A 17,642-nucleotide genomic window follows, 5' to 3' on the forward strand; every position below is an offset into this window, starting at 1 on the left:
AAACTGGGATGGACCAGGTGCATGAACTGGCTTTTTGGAGCCCATTCCCTATGGAGGGATACCTTGCTCATCCTTGATGCAGCGGGGAGGAGCTTGGTCCTGCCTCAACTTTATCTGCCAGACTTTGTTGACTCCCCAAGGGAGATTTTACCCCCTCTATGGAGTGGGAGGAGGTGGGAGTGAGAGAAGGGGAGGGAAGGGGAACTGGGGTTGATGTGTAAAATAAAAAAAAAAGTTTTTAATAAATAAATAAAGTGGGATGGAGATCCTTCTCTAGCATCTAGCCAGATGGAGACCAATACAGAAAACCAGGTTGTATTTATGTATTTAGGAATATATATATATACACATATATGTCATATATATATGTGTCAAATATATGTGTGTGTATATTTGACACATATGTGTATATATCATGAATTAATGAAAAAAGAGGCCATGAATTTGAAGAAGAGCAAGGAGGGATATGGGGGAGAGTTTGGAGCAAGGAAATTGTTTAATTATGTTATAATCTCAGAAAAGAAAAATTTTGTTTGTTTGTTTGTTTGTTTTTTGAGATGGGATTTCTCTGCATTGCCCTGACTGGCCTGGAGCTCACTCTGTAGACCAGGCTAACCTTGAACTCACAGAGTTCCACCTGCCTCTGCCTCCTGAGTGCTGGATTAAAGGTGCACAGTACCACCACTTGGCATTTTTTAAGACCATTGTAAAGTGACTAGCTTGAGTCTTGAAGGAGCAGAGATCTGTGCATCTGACTGGAGGGGTGGGGGTCTAGAACCCAGATGGGTGTATCTTGTGCTGCAGTGTGAGAAGACCCTGCCTCTACCAGGAAGGGGAACTGGAACTGGGGAGGTTGGAGCAGATGGAGAAAAGAGAATTGTGTGCTAGGTAAAGAAGAAAAGTGGATTTAGCAAGAAGCAGAGTGGAGTGGAGATCAGGGGAAGGACCAGCGTCTCGGGCCAGATGTGACTTCTGTTGGCAATGCCCCTCACCCACCTCCCATCCGACCACGGGTACTGAAACACACTCAACAGCCCACAATAATTGTAGAGACTTTATTGTAAATTTCTAGGGGATTTTCATGGCATTTGTGTTCTAAACTATTTATTTAGCCACAAATAACTTACCTTTCAACAATGCCATTTTTCTACGGTTGTTACCTACACTCAGTGACTGGAGGAAACAACCAGGCCTGCACATTATTTTCGCATGGGATCAATATTATAGCAAATTCAGCAGTTAATGTTGTGTTCTTTAATAATTTCATCGACAATTTATTAACTTTAACTTGGAGCCAGGGGTTCAGCTTTTTATTTTCAGCCCAAGTGTTTGGGTCTTCAAACCCCATGAACAGAAAGTCAGCATTGTTGCTGCATCCATGCGAGAGTCTGCAAGGCATTATCCATCAACTCATGCCTTTTGTGTTGAGTTGAGTGCTTGTGGGCAGTGTGAATCTGAACCACATGGACCCCTCCAAAGCTCCCCATTATGGCTTCATTCTGCTGTTAGCTGTGACTTCACTTCATACCCGGGCTAGCACAGGGCGATCAGGCTTTCTATCAGAGCTCCACCCCAGCCCTGCCAGCACCCACTTCCCTCGGTTGGCACCTACCAACTTTCCCCCAGCTCTATCTTTCCTAATTGGCAGTTCCTAATCTGTTCTGGCCAAGGAAATAAGCTTATATATAGTGTGTGCTGTCTAGTTTTATGTCAGCCATATAAGGGCTGGAGTCATCTGGGATGACTGGCCTGTGGGGCATTTTCTTAACTGATTACTGATGTGGGAAGTCCAGCCCACTGTGAGTTAGTAGACCTGGGCAAGTGGTCCAGGGCGGTGTAAGGAAGCAGGCAGAGCAAGCCATTAAGCCGCCTCCTCCATGGCCACTGTTCAGTTCCTGCTCCAACTCCTCTTAGCAATGACTGTTAGCTGGAAGTAAAAGATTAAACAATAGTAAGTTTCCTCCCCAAGTTGATTTTGGTTGTGATGTTTTATCACAGCATTAGAAAGCAAACTGTGACACAGAGTAAAACAGAGTTTTCTTGGGATTGGTGGTAGTGGCAGTGGTGTGTGTGTGTGTGTGTGTGTGTGTGTGTGTGTGTGTAAGGCCCGTGGATTTCAGTGCATTGACTTTTGACTTTAACTGCTATTCCAACCACTCAAGTCTTGGTCTTCAGAACTGAAATTGCTAAGAAAGAGCCTTTCTCATTTGTGGATGTGAGAAGTTCATGATCAGAGTTCACTACCAGCTAAATAGTGAACTATTTAGAAACTAATAGTTTCTGGGACTTTTGCCAGGAAGATGAAGTCTCTCACTACTGAGCTTTATGGTCATAGCTGAAGCCCGCTGTGCCAAGCTAGATGAGTGCAGGGGCCCATGAGCTTCATCCAAGTCCTCAGATATAAATTACCTCATAATGAGCTCCAATTCACCACTCACTGGAAATTACCTGGAGAAGCCACAGGAAAATAAATGAACAAAACTGAGTTTGTTTTAACCTGGCATATAATTCACTCATTTAAAGTATCACCTTTTTAGTTCCTTTATTTTTTACAGAGTTTTATAGTGTGTGTGCCGTGTGGTGGGAAGTCCAGGAGGAAGAGGGGATGAGAGGAAGGGGAGAGACAGAGAGCATCGCCTCCTTAAAGGCCGAAGGACTTGCCCAGCCCCGCCATACATTTTCTGGTTCTGTACATAATGTGTGCAGAGGAGATTTGGAAGTTACCATGGGTTATGATTCCTGTAGACTCCCCACTGAAAGGAAATTTGGGGAAACTTTCTGTCTTGGCAGGAGAGGAGATTAGAAGGGAGGGTGGGAAGGTCATTGGAGGTCCCTGCAGCCTTATTCTTTGCTGTCTACTAAGGAGTTTGTGGGCAACAGAACAGTGTGGTGGTTCACAAAAGGAGCAGCCTGGAGCAGCAGCCTGCCTGGTGTCGGTGCTTGACTTGCCATTTCTCTCTCATCTTGTCTGAGATAGCATGTAGCAGCACCTAGCTGAGTGTAAGATAACATGTAACAGCACCTAGCTGAGTCTGGGATAGCATGTAGCAGCACCTAGCTGAGTCTGAGATGGCATGTAACAGCACCTAGCTGAGTCTGAGATGGCATGTAACAGCACCTAGCTGAGGACTGAATGACATCTAAGCAGACATGCCATGTGGCATGGAGTGTGGACTCCATAAGGTTAGCTCAAGATTGCCCGGCCTCCACTCAGTCTGTGGCCACACTGCCAGAGGGGCATATGCCCATTTCTTTGCTAGACATTTCTACCTGGGTGCTCCCATATGCAGTGGAACTTAGCATGTTCGAAGTTGAGCTCATTGTGGTGGCGCATGCCTCTAATCCCAGCAGAGGCAGAGGCAGGTGGATCTCTGTGAGTTCATGGCCAGCCTGGTCTACAGAGTGAGTTCTAGGACAGCCGGTTTCTCCTGTCCCTGTTCCCACAGCGGTCTGTGGCTCCAGCATCTACATCGCTTGCCTTCTAAACGCCAGTGTCATGTTCTATGACAGTCACTGGGACTTTTCTCATGTGCGAAACTGGTATTTCTCACCTTTAAACACCTCCTTGGCTCCCCAGGATAAAGTCCGAGTTCATGGATCTGCTCTGACCTGGATCGCTGGTCCCCTGACCCCCACAATCCCATTCCTTTTTGCTCCCTCATGGCCTCTACGTTGCACTTTTGAGGGCGATGCTGGGGTAGGCCTCAGGCAACAGTGACCATTGTCTGCTTCCTGTTCTTACCATTAGCAGCCACACTCCTCTGCTGATCTTCAGAACTCAGGCCTGTTGATGTGGGTTAACCTGTGAGGCTATAAAGCCTTTGTAGGCAGAGATCAAAAGCTGACCTCTATTCCTAACCCCTGGCCACTCCCTGTCCCTAGCACATGCTAGGGACCATGTATACTGCTTGGACAAATATATCAAACTCTGCTTGTGCATTGTAGATAGGACTTCTCAGTCAGATAAAGTGCATGCTTTTGTGTTGTCTCGTATACTCCTCCAACACAGAACAGAGGTGCTGTCCCCCCCCCATCTTACTGGGGTCAGGAAGACATAAGGAACTCACTTAAGATATAGTGCTAGAAAGAGGTTCAGACTTGAACCCCGACTCTCTCTTACCCCACATCAACCTTCCTCCACCTCTCAGAAAGCCAAGCCCTGGAGGGAGAATAAAATAGTTACAGCTTTTTACTAAACTCGTTGCTTAGCTCCTTGGAAACTCATCTGTCCAGCCCAACCAGAAAGGAACTTCCAAAACCTTCTTAAGAAGAGAAGAGGCCCTGACTCCAAAGCTTGTTCTGACAGTAGACACATGCTGTTTGCAGGTGTTTTTCCAGGTGTTTGAAGTTCAATTGAAACAGCAAGCTCAGTGTTTGTGGTGGTGCACGCCTTTAATCCCAGCACTCAGGAGGCAGAAGCAGGCAGAGCTCTGTGAGTTTGAGGTCAGCCTGGTCTACAGAGCTACTTTGAGGACAACCAGGACTACGCAGAGAAACCCTATCTTAAAAAATCAAAAACAAAAGAAAGGAAGGAAGGAAAAGAAAGGAAGAGCAGGCAAAGTCACTGAATAAAATGCTATCCCACCCCCGTCTTAGGGGTTCAGTTGCTGTGAAGAGACACCATGACCACAGCAACTTTCATAAAGGAAAACATTTAATTGGTTGGCTTATAGTTTCAGGGGCTCAGTCCATTATCATCATGGCAGGACATGGTAGCATGCAGGCAGACAAGGTGCTGGAGAAGAAGCTGAGAGTTAATTCATCTTGATCCACAGGTAACCAGGATGTGAACTGTCTCACTGGGTGTAGCATGAGCATAGGAGACCTCAAAGCCTGCCTCTACTGTGATACACTTCCTCCAACAAGGCCACATCTCCTAATAGTGCCACTACCTCGGGGGTAATTTCTTTCACACTATCCCACCCCATCCCACCCCATTCCATTCTCCTTTTAGGAAAAGCCTGCAGAGCTATTCCATGGTAACACTGAAGCAGCCCCTCAGCTCATCCTCCTAGATTTCATCCTGGCCTCATGTGATCTCTATTAGAAGGCAATATCTCATGATCTATTAGTCACATCAGTCCCCCTTGCCATGGCTTCACTGGGGTACTAGTAACTAGCAAGTTAGACAAGCCCGGGGCAGATGTGAGAGGCGCTGGTGTGAGCACCTTGACACAGGTTAGCTTGAAAACTCAAGAGAGTCAAGTTTATGCCTTCAGGGGAAATAAATGGTTACCATGGATATGTTGCACCAGGAAACTATCCACACGTGTTTGTGGCCTGTTTCTCACTCTGCGCCGTGCGCCCTCGGGTTTGCACAGCAACACCACTGAGCTCTACTGAAGGCCTTCGGAAACAACCGCTTGCACCAGCGAGCATTCTCTTCATCTCCAGCACTGCACGCCCACTGTCCCTGGCTTTCTTCAGTAGCTGAGGTTAATGGCAGTCACTTTAACTCAGGGAAGCACTGTATTTAATGCCTTTATTCAAGACCCAACCCCCTCAAGAAGTTACCACAGGAATTTACAAACCTTTCATGTTCTGTTTTTCTATACATACATGCTTATGACAGTTCCTAAACTAGACACAGTAAAGATTAATGGCAAAATTAATAAGGTAGGACAGTTATAACGGAATACTGTAATAAAATCCCCATGTCACCACTTTGGTCTTTGGGGCTGTGGCCAGGTAAAGTAAGAGTTACCTGGACACAAGCACAGTGGGTGTCGTCACCGAGGTGGCTAATTGAACAGAGGGTGCGTGGCACACACAGTGTGAATCCACTGTGCACAGGAGAGAGTCCATCCCGGGCAGGTCTCGTCACACTACTCAAAACAGTACTCAGTTTAACACATTTTAACACTCATGTATTGCTCATTTCTGGAACTTTCCACTGAGTATTTCATGCCACAATTGACTGTGGGTAACTATAGCTACATCCACAGCCAAGAGGGACTGCCACATGATTGCCATCCTTCACTCAGTAATAGATGTCTTGAAAAATGGTCTTAGATGGTTCCATAAAGGGAACAGAATGTGTGTATACAAACTAAGATATCTGGTGTCACTGGTCAGAATAATCCCAGGAGACCATCATGGTATATACAGCTTGTCATGGACTAAAATATTATTGGGCATGCGACTGTATTTAAAAGTCGTTCGAAAATAGGCCTCTTGGGCTGGAGAGATGGGTCAGAGGTTAAGAACACTGGCTGCTCTTCCAGAAGTCCTGAGTTCAATTCCCAGCAACCACATGGTGGCTCACAACCATCTATGAGATCTGGTGCCCTCTTCTGGTGGGCAGGCATACATGCAGACAGAACATTGTATACATAATAAATAAATAAATAAATTTTTTTAAAAAGAAAATAGGCCTCTCAGTCAGAGAGATGTTTTTCTCACATTCCCCAAATATTTTTGTTAGATAATGTGAATACCGTAAAATGTCTTGAGAGTAGCAACATTCTGTAATAGTACTAATATTAGGAATTTAAGTTTCCCTATGATTCTAACTTCATAAAGGAAAGCATCTGGAGAAATGTGCGTTGGTGTTGCCTGCCTTTCGTGCATGTGTTTACCCCACATTGAACACAGAGGACAGAGCAAAGAAACAGTTCCTCCAAGTCTGCCTTGGTGAGTCGTGAGCTTACAAGACCATGAGTGACTGAAAAGCCTACCCAGCATGGGTGACGACCCCAGAAAGCTGCCTCCTGCTTGGCTCTCCTGGCACAAGTGGCATGGGCTCGGCTGGCTCGAGAGATTTCTCTCCTCAGCAATTGTTATCACTTATAACCTCTAGGAGAAAGCCATGTGAATCTTGTAGGTCTTAGGAACTTTCTGAGCCCTTCAAACTTTGTTTTTACTTCTTGAGACTTCTGAGTTTCCTTCCAAGAAGGAGTGTTTTAGTTCGGAAAAAAAATAGAGCCCAATTTTTAGGCAATAAATCTACCCTCAGCAGCATCTCTCTTTCTCTCTCTCTGTCTCTCTGTCTCTGTCTCTCTCTCTTCCCCTCCCTCCCTCCCTCTCTCTGCCTCTTTCTACATCCCTCCCTTTCTCCCCCCCCCCCACAAACTTCAGGGTGGATTTTTTGATCTATATCTAAAGCAAAAGGTGACAATGATTCCCATGGACCAAGGCATTTTTGTGTGGCAGTCTGGACCTCAGAACTCTCCCATCTTCAGCAATTCTCCTTTTCAAGGATTCTTTTTTTTTGAGACAGGGTTTCCCTGTAGTTTCTAGAGCCTATCCTGGTACTAGCTCTTGTAGACCAGGCTGGCCTCGAACTCAGAGATCCTCCTGCCTCTGCCTCCCGAATTCTGGGATTAAAGGCGTGCGCCACCACCGCCCGGCTTCAAGGATTCTTCTCTACAAATCCACCCCAGTTTGTCTTAGCACAGGAAGTTAAACCGACTTGTTTCTACCCTTCCTTTTAGAGGCTTTATTTCCAGTCCCTCTTCTTCCACAGGTATGGCCCAAATTTAATTTAGCCACTTCAAAATGTCCCAGCAATGGAGTGAGGGGGAACACAAAACAGCGTTCTCTGCCCAAAGTCCCTAGTTCTCACCCAAAACTTCTGGCAAGTTCCAGGTGAAGAAAAACTTTTGGGTGGAGGGGAAGTGAATTGCCTACCCCAATAGCTGGAATCGCTCAACAATGTTGAAGAAACAGAAAAGGTACCACTGAACTCCTTTCAAGGGTCAGGAGAGAGAAATTCTGCTTCACTTGCAAGGAAGGGTTACACAGCATGCTTCAGAGAGGAAATGGCATCTGGGCAGAACCTTGTCCTTCTAAGATGGGGAAATCCATTTCAAGTTAAAAGGAAACTGTGAACAAAGACCCAACAGAGGCAGGAAGTCAAGGCTTTGATGGGAGGTGGGGCACTGGTTGTGGTTCGTGGGAGTGCTGCTCTGGGGATAGCCTTGGGCCAGAGGAATTCTACTTACTGGAGGAATTCTACTTACTGGTGGTCACACCGCATCCGGAAACTCTCCCTTGGCGAAGGTGTTGTCTGTGTGCACAGAAGCAGCCATGATCACGGACATCTATCTTAAGACCCTGTTTGTTTCCACTCTTGCAGAAGGAAACCCCGCTTGCCAACGCAGCATTCTGGGCTGCGAGGAGGGGAAACCTGGCCCTGCTGAAGCTGCTGTTAAACAGTGGTCGTGTGGATGTGGACTGCAGAGACAGTGTATGGAAGGACATGGTATCTGCATGCCAGAGCACGCCTGTGCACGCACCAGGCATGCATGTGCTTCCTTCACATGCTTATACTTGCTCTTGTCTTTGCTTGCATTATTCTTTCCCAAGAATCCTAAGGTGCAGTGGTGGGCCCAGAAACATGCTGAGCAAGTCAGAAAGCAGTGGTTGCCCACACAGAAAAGAAGGTCTCCAGCATAGTTGGGAAGGAGACTGGCAAGTTCCAAGAATAAAGGGTTGTCTAGTAAACAACTGTTAGAAAGGAAGGGAGGGAGGGCGGGAGAGGGCAGGAGAGGGCAGGAGGATAATCTAGAGCACATGTGGGCTGCCGTGATTGCTGTGATTTTCATACATGGATGCAAAACCCAGAAACTGAAGCCTCCACGGCCTCCGGTCCTTTCACTTTGGAAAAATGAGAGCTGCTGCCACTGGCAGGTCTCCTCCCCAGCCAGAAGCCGTCAATTCTCTGTGTTTAGCAAGACTTCTCCACATCCTCGGGCACAAGGAGGACCTCATATAAGGAGATGGTTTTGTGGTCTGAAACAAAATGTTTTCAAAGGAGCCTTATTTCTTCCTTGACACAGGCTCTGCCATTTTCAACTTGGATGCACAAATTTGCTGAGTGAAAACGCCCAGCAACCCCAGGAAGAAATGGCAAGATTGGCCCTAGTGTGTTCACTGGGTCACCAGGAACATCCTGATCCATTCTGTACCTTTTTCTGGATGGTTCTGGGCCCAGAATCTGAGTCATAAGAAATGCCCAAGAATGAAAGTGTCTTCTGGAAGCAGAAGGAGGAGGAGAGCAGGCACAGTGCCCTGCTGTCACTCAGTCCAAAACTACACAGCCAGACCACGGCTCTATGTGTAGTCTCTTGTTAAATCTCCCTCTGATTGCCCCAATTTGAATATACCATCTGCTCTTTGTCAAAACCCAGGCTTAAAGGGGACCCAGGATGGGAACTGCCGTCCTGGTCTTCCTTGGGTCTCAGTGGACAAGTTCCTGCCCCACACTGATCATCATGAAGATGTAGGAACCAGATGCCACCTGCGACCTTTGTCTCTGACCATGTTGGTGCCCACTCCCCCTCTTTTTTCCTTAAGTCATCCCTCTTCAGACACTCCTGTGACATTCTCCAAGTTCTGGCTTTTGAAGGTCACCCTGCTGGACCTCACAGACCCACCTTTTCTGGTACCCTGAGTTACCTGTGCTACCACCACCCCCACACGCAGGGCTTACGCTATGTCTATCTGTCCAGCAGCTGTTTTGACAAGATTTTTGCTACCACCAATAGATGTTGAACTAATAAGTATGCTTATCCATTACTCCTCTGGAGGGATGGCTCAGCAGGTGAGCGTGCTGGCCACTGGTCTGGTGGACTGGGTTGGAGTCAGGAGCTCATAGACAGGCAGAAGGAGAGAACAGACTTCACTGAGTTGTCATCTGACCTCCACAGGTGTGCTGTAGTGTGCACCCCTCCCCCAACGCGTGCACATCATACAGATAAAGTAATAATAAAAGAAATAACATTTTAAAATAAATTTAGTAGTTACTTACCAGGAGCTTTCTGGAAATCTTAGGAGGTTCCTGCTTCACACAGGAGCACGTCTAAATGACAGAGGTCTCAGGCATCTTGCTGTTCCTGAGGGCGGTCAGAGGTACGGAGGGACAAGGAGCTATGTGGGGACACAGTACAGGACTTCGCTCCTCTTGGAATCTGCCTCTTCCCTGTGGCACCGTGGAATCCGGGTCTAGGATTGTCACTGATTGTGGTGACTGATCTCTAGGCTGCCACTTCGCACTTACATCACCTAAGAAACCAACAGGGAACTTTCAGATACAAAGAGTGCCCCGAGAGGGCTTTCTGGGGAATTGTTCTCAATCCAAGCAGCCATTTTCAGACTTTTCCAAAGATGTAGAACAAATATTGAGTCTCTAGACCACATACTGCTTGTTCAAAGCTTTGATTTGCTGACACTGTTCACCTGGGTTTCCTAGATTTTTGTTTTAATTTTCTCAAATAGAGTCTCAGTGCACAGCCAAAGCTACCCTGATACTTGCTGGACTCGCTGGCTGGCTCCATCTCTTGCTTCAATGGAACAGGCTTTTACTGCCATGCCTGGGGTCCTAAACTAATCCCACTTTATACTGCCATGCCTGGGGGGTCCTAAACTAATCCCAATTTATACTGCCATGTCTGGGGGTTCTAAACTAATCCCATCTTTGCTATTTTTTTTTTTTGCTTTGCTCATCTATTTAACAATATTGATGTGAATTACAAGATTTTTGGAACTTCTTTTAGATATATTAATGCATGTATTTCAATGCTTTTTGTTTTGGGTCTCACTATCTTTATATACATTTATATATGCTTTGTTCAAAACCAGTTTGTTTTAAAATATATTTTTAACTTCAGTCAATAAAATGAAATGCTATTCTAGGAATCAAAATATATTCTAGGAATCAAAAATCTGTCATGCTAATGGGTTTTAAATAAAAGAGAAGTTATTGTATGTTTACTAGGATACCTTTTATGCTCTTTCTCTAGTGAATCAATTTATCATAGTATAGAACTGAAATGTAATTAATCTATAAAGGTATATTTTTGCTATTTATTTTATTCATCTTTTCTTTCAAATGAATTAGCCTAAGTTTTTTTCCTTTCTCTTTTATAGATTAACTTTATTTTTAAGGCTATTTCCCCTTTTAAAATTTTTCTTAAAATTGCATGCATATATATCTGTGTGCATTTATGTCACATGAATGAATTCTTAACCCCTGTGCCTCTCCAGCCTCTGGAAGCATGGCCCATCTGCACTGGCAGTATGTGATCTTAGCCTCTGCGCCTCTCCAGTCTCTTTTCTCTTTTAAATGACCAAATTAAGTGCTTGATACTTTCTTCTGCTTCTTCATTTTAAACGCAGTGTGATTTGTGAGATGTGTATATATATATATATATATACATATATATGTATATATATGTATATATAAAACATCTTATGTAGAAGGATGTATTTAAAGTGTGTTTAAACAAATTGTCTTTAAACCAAGAGTCCACTTGAGGTCTGTAATAAAGTACCTGAGCCTGAGTAGTTTATAAACAACAGAAATTATTGCTCACAGTCATGTTGGCTGGGAAATCAAGACCCAGGTGCCAGCAGATTTGGTGTCTGCTAAGAGCCACATCTGTAGAACAGGACAGGAGCCCCCCCCCCCCCCCCCAGGTTATTTCCTATGAGCACTAATCCCACTTGGGGACAAGTCCCTCCTGTCTTAATCACTTCCTAAAAGGCCTGCCTCTTAAAGCCACTGCAATGGGAATTAGATTTCAGCATGAATTTTGGAGAACACATTCATTCCGGAGCACCAAGGATTTGCCTATTTCTCGTCTAAATAAAAGTTGTCTGCATTCAGGAAGAAGTTAGAGATAGGAAGATTGTCACGCTAGTCAGGACGACTCCAGGGGAAGGCGTTCAACAAAAAATAAACGGAGAAGCCAGAATTAAAAGACGTCATCCATGAAAAGGGCCTAACAGCTATCTACAGAACATTCCGCTCAGGCCCCAAAGAATATACATTCTACTCAGCAGCTCATGGAACTTTCTCAAAACAGACCACATTCTGAGATTCAAAACCACTCTTAACAACTCAGAAAAAATGAACTAACCCCATGACTACTCTGACCATACAATGCAATAAAAGTTAAAGTCAGCAGCTAAAGACTCTCTAATAACTACAGGAACTCATGGAATTAAACAACACATAACTGAACGAGACAAAGAAGAAATCAAAAGATTTTTTAATTAAAATAAAATGTGGTTGACTCTTAAGAAGCCAATGTCCATAGTTGAGGGTATTTTGTCCTTTTCCCGAGATTCTCTCTCTTTCTCTTAATTTAATGCCTAAATCTGAGTTAAAACTTTTTCTAAATAAACTCCCACTTCTTCAAAAAATAAATAAATAAAACAGAAAAGTTTTTTAGACACAGACTCGTTATGTAGTCAGAGAGAGAGAGAGAGAGAGAGAGAGAGAGAGAGAGAGGACAATTTAGACAGTTTAAAAGACTAATTAGTTCAAATAGTGTCCTCTGGACAATGACATGGTCACAGATCTCATGAGCTGTGGTCCCTGCACATGGAACATGCCTGCACACACCTGCACAAGAACAAACCATCAGTCAACATTGTAGCAGACAGCACTGATTGAGTTCAGCTTTACAGAGAGGAGACAGGAGAGGACGTGGAGGTATGAAGGGAAAGAGGGAAAGGTTGGGAGTGGAAATGATCAACTTACAAGAACAATAAAACCCAAATGAAGAAAAGCAGCTGGTAACATTCAACTCACTTTTGAATTAATAGCAGTGTTTTGAATCAGGAGTTCTGTGTGAGTCATAAAATGAGAACATTGTATCATTGTTGGCTTAAAATGGCGCCCAGATGTTTCACTCGCACTGTTTCTGAAGAAGATGGATGCAAGTGAATTTGTAACAGTGGGAATTTATCAGTTTGCTTTTCCTGTGGAGTCGGCATCACAGCTACTTGAGCCGCTCATCATGTGCCTCGTCTGGGGGAAGCTAACATCTCTGTAGTGTCCTCCAGGCTCCCTCTCTACCGTAGGAGCATAACGTTCATCTCTTTCCCCTCCGTGCAGCATGGCACCACGCTCCTCATGGTCGCCTCCTACGCTGGCCACATAGACTGTGTGAGGGAGCTGGTTCTGCAGGGCGCAGACATCAACCTCCAGAGAGAGGTAAGTCAGGTTGTGCACATGAACAAAAATGACCAGGATAAGAGGTCTGCGGTCTTTAAGGCAGTAAACTGCTTAAGAGGATAGAAGTTGCCATTGCTTTGCTCCACACCGAAGCCCATTGAAGAATTTATTGTGCCTAAAATAAACTCTAGGAATGAACCATCTTCAAGTATATTCATTCGTCCGTGCCGTCATAACAGAATAACTGGTGCTGGGTATTTTATTTTAAAAATACAGGGCTACCTAGTTCACAGTTTTCAGGACTGAAAATCTCAGGTTAGGAGTTGCGTCTGTTTGGCATCTGTGAGGGATTCCTTGGCTGCCTCACAACATGACACAGTTACAGAGAGGAGAAAGAAATAACCACAAAAGAGACCAAGCACAAAGTACTCTTTCTTTTTATCAACCCATGTTTATGAGAACCAGCACCCTCTAGATCACACTAATCCTTACTCTACTGACACTCACTGTAGCTCTACCCACAACGACCTCACTCAGTTGCCTGCATCTTAAAGGTTCCACTTCCTCCGTATCACCACATGGACCGCAGCTCCTAGCTCTGAATCTTTGGACGACACATCCAAACCATGTGTGGTCCATACCAGCATAGTTATAAAGATGTTTTGATGAAAAAACTTGGGCAGAATCAAAAAACTTGGTTCTGAAATAAAATTTAGAGAGTACCCAGGATTCTTTCTGTTTTTTTTTATTAAGAGAAAATATTTATTTTTCAGCAATTATTGATACATTAACTAAAATGATGATCATAGCAGCTGAGGTAATTTTTATGTATAAAGTCAGTCATGTAGTTGGATACAATAATCCCTAGCTGACAGGATCTAGATTTCATTCTGAAAGTGAATTAAGTCTTCAGTATACAAGCTTTCCTCCTGAAGCCCAAGACAGTCAAACATTTTTGTCTCAGACATGAATCAGTACTTCTTCCTCTCTTGGGATGAGATACTGTGGAATTTATAGGAATTTCCCAGATATCACTGAATTTTTTTGGCTACAGCCTATTTATCATGAAACTTGGTCCTCACAAAACAGCACTTACAAATCTCTTTTCTGCCTGGCACTGGTATTTAGAAGGTGCTCCAAAAGGGTCACGTGGTGGGGACAATGAAGTAAAATGTGAGCTCCTTGATCAATGTTGAGGGCGTGGTCTCACCAGAGGCACCAGCTGTGGCCTAACCTAGAGCAGCAGCAAGATGGCGGCAGCATTTTAACCTACTTTGGAGGTCAGGTCCAAGCTGATGCAGGGCCTGGTTAGACAAAGCCTTGGGGAGATGTGTAAATTTGGCCTCTCAGTTCACACAGACCCAGGTATGAGATAGACATCCAGGGACAGGTCCTAGACATAGTGGACCCTTGACTTTCTTCCTTTGGCCTGATTCCACAATCTGCCTTACCTCCGACAGGCCTTCACCTACAGCTAGATCTTAGAGGCCTAGTCTGTAGACTGTGAACGAACAACCATTGACCCACAGCCCTTGCGAGACTGGTCTTCAGAGAGAAGCAGTGTAGACACAGCCATCGGTTTGGCCCGTCTTCTCACACACAGGTTCTCCTGGGCAATCTTCACAACACTAGGTCATTGTTTCACACCGGTCTTCACATCGGCTGCGGAAATAAAATTCTTCTCTGGGATAAAGATGTTTAAGCTCATTTAGAGTTATATTTTAAAATTACCCACATATTTTTCTCTTTCTGCTTTATAGTCCTTGTTTAAAACACAAAATGGGTTTTCTCTAATAAAAACAATGCAGTCCAGAGCTCCTTATTCAAAAATTCAGTCCCAAAGGGCAGGTATACCGTGTCCAAAAACTTCTTGAAAACAACTGAGAAAAGCAAAGAAAAGAGAAACAGTGGGCTTCTAGCTGGTGTGTGGCTTTGTGATTTTATGTTTATTCAATCATTTGGTCACAATGACTCAACTGAACTAGCAGATGGAAACCTTCGTGCCCTGAGGACAATAGCTCTTGAGGATTAGACTGAAGCACATTCAGTCCAGAGGTAAATTGTGTCCCAGATGACAATGCTGTGGGCATTTCCAGCAGCTGCTCTAAGCTCCTGAGCCCATGCCAGCCTCGGGCTATATAAGTACTAACCTAGAGGAGGACTCCATCAGGGAGCTTTGGAATATACTTTTGCAGCAGGCTTAAACCATGACCCACTGTTAAGCCATTTGCAGTATCAGAATGTTTTCTTAGAATTTCCATAACCTTGCTTTCCTAGACATACAGAGTTTGCTAGACCAACTGGAGATCAATGGTCCTGAGGTCAGACACTGTAGCGATCCAGCATGGTGGCTGATTGAAAGCTTCCGGAAGTTGGCCTGGAATCCTGGGCTTCAGAAGGAAAGCTTGTATACTGAAGACTTTATACATAACAATTACCTCAAGCTGCTATGATCATCATTTTAGTTAATGTATCAGAAAAATTGCTGAAAAATAAATATTTTCTCTTAATAAAAAAACACCAGAAAGAATCCTGGGTACTCTCTAAACTTTATTTTAGAAGCAAATTTTTTGATTCTGCCCAAGTTTTTTTCATCAAAACCTCTTTGTAACTATGCTGGAACTTAGCACTCTTTGCTGTCAGAGAGCAATGCATGAATGTTGAAGGCTCAGGTCTGTGGGAACACGGGGGAAACCACTCAGGGCACGCAGAAGGGCTCTGGGAAAGGTGAGGTCGCCTTTCCTCTTGGGGCACAGATGGAGGTAGGGTACTAAACCTGCAAAGCTGTTAGTTGCTGTGACCCAGTGTCCTGCCCCCTTCAGAATGGACCGCAGAGTGACCAGTGCAGTTCACAGGACCTGGGGTGCTCCCTTAGCCCTCATGCCTGCTCGGAATCAATACCCTCCCATCCAGGTGAGCTGTGGGAAGAGGGCTTTTCTCAGAGCCCGGAGAAGAGGGTCAGTTTCACCAAAAGCCAACTGTAAAGGTGATGAGCATCTTCTCTTTTCTTCTTTTTTTTTTATTTTATTTTTTTTCGATTCCTTGTCTGTGTGCAGCGTGATTGCATTCGCTGCTGTTGCCCCCTTATTCCCTCTCATTCCCGCTGTGATCCCTCTTCCCAGATAGTCCCCATGATGAGAAACTTCATAGAAATGATATATGCATTGGTCACGGCTGCGCTATCAAGAATTTGTTCATGTGACACTATGATTTGGATACCAGCCTTTGACTAGGCTTCGAAAGAAACATGCTAAAAATACCATGTCTGAGCCGGCTGAAAAATGTGCATTTGACTGCTAGTGGTTAATATGTCCAGTTTTGAAAAAATATTCTGTCCATTTCTGCTCTGACCTCCAGTTAGAGAATCTGTAAGTAAATTGTTTAGATTCCTTCCCCCTCCCGCCCTTTTCTTTCTTTTCTTCTTTGCATTGATTGTTTGCTACTCTGGATTACTAAATTCTGGAACCACAATCTGCCACCAGAATTCTTCCATGTTTTAATTTATTCTGGTTTCCCCAAACACTGTACCAAGACTACTTGTTGCCTATAGCCATTACAACAGATCACCATGAAGTGGATGGTTTAAAACAACAGAAATTAATTATTATCTGGTAGATCTGGAGGCCAGAAATGTAAATTCAGAGTGTAGGTTGGGCCCCATTCCCTCTTTAGGCATAACCAAGCCATGGCCTGTAGGCCATATGCACCCCAGAATAATTATGAGTGGGGCCCAACTCATAAGGAGACTTTTGGTGGATTATTTGCAGCTCATTTACACAGTTCCCAAGCAGGGTCTTAGGAGATGACAGTGTTGGGCTACAGTGTCAAGGTTGGGCATGCCTGCTAGAGGTCTCTGCTGCCTCTAGAGCTGGTGCTACCCCGTCCCATGGCTGTGCCTACAGCACCCCAGGCATCACATGTGTGGCCTCTTTGTCTCTCCTGACAAATATCGCTCTTCATCAATCTTATTTATTATCCTTACCATAGTAATATACACAAACCTGACCATCTTAAGATATGCAGTTATGGTACTGTGGACACATTCACCATGCTGTGTAAGCACGGCTGCATCTTCTCTGAAACTCTTTCCAAGTGGCTGTGCCCACTAGACAATAATCCTCCTCCTCCCTCCCCCAGCTGCGGGCAACCATCTCCTTACTTTCTGTCTGCATGAGTTTGTGTTCTTCAGACGCCATAGCAAAATGTAACAGTGTTTGTCCATGTGAAACAGGCTTCCTCCGTGTAAAAAATCTTTACCTTTCATCCATGTTGTGGTCTCTGTCATAATCCCCTTTCTTTTTAAAGCTAAATAACATTCTGCCCTTGTAGGCAATGCCATGTTACTCCTCCATTTGCCCACAGATGGATGTTTCCACTGCTCCCATGTTTTAGCTCTTGCAAACAAGATTTTTTTTTCTCACTCTTTCTGGGCTCTTTGCTTTCTTTAGTTTGAGCTTAGTTTGCGTTTCTGAGACAGGGTACATTCTGAGGCCCAGGCTGGCCTCAAACTTTCGATCTTGTTGCCTCAGCCATCTTGTTGCTGATGGCTGGGATTATAGGCCTGTGCTACTGTGGCACAGTCCACAGAGCTTAGCAGGGAGTTTGGTTCTGTTTTGCACTTAAAAGGACACTCATCACTGTCCAGGTGATGCAGAATGAGTTCTGTAGGAGGAAGTTTCTGTCCCGCAGCCACTCTCCAATAAACACACTGAAACTCATATTAATTACAAATGCTCAG

General features: G+C 44.5%; 1 protein-coding gene across 1 annotated transcript in view; it reads left to right on the forward strand.

Moving 5' to 3' along the window:
* Window positions 1–213: 213 nt before the first annotated feature.
* The window catches only part of Ankrd29 (ankyrin repeat domain 29), a 43,886-nt gene continuing 26,457 nt past the window's right edge, over window positions 214–17,642 (forward strand). Inside the window, exons 1-3 of the mRNA XM_038331725.1 lie at window positions 214–234; window positions 8,078–8,188; window positions 12,845–12,943. Coding sequence (XP_038187653.1) covers window positions 214–234; window positions 8,078–8,188; window positions 12,845–12,943 — 231 coding nt within the window. The remainder of the gene's footprint in view (window positions 235–8,077; window positions 8,189–12,844; window positions 12,944–17,642) is intronic.

This window comes from Arvicola amphibius, chromosome 5 (assembly GCF_903992535.2).
Source record: "Arvicola amphibius chromosome 5, mArvAmp1.2, whole genome shotgun sequence".
In the NCBI taxonomy this organism is placed as follows: Eukaryota; Metazoa; Chordata; class Mammalia; order Rodentia; family Cricetidae; genus Arvicola; species Arvicola amphibius.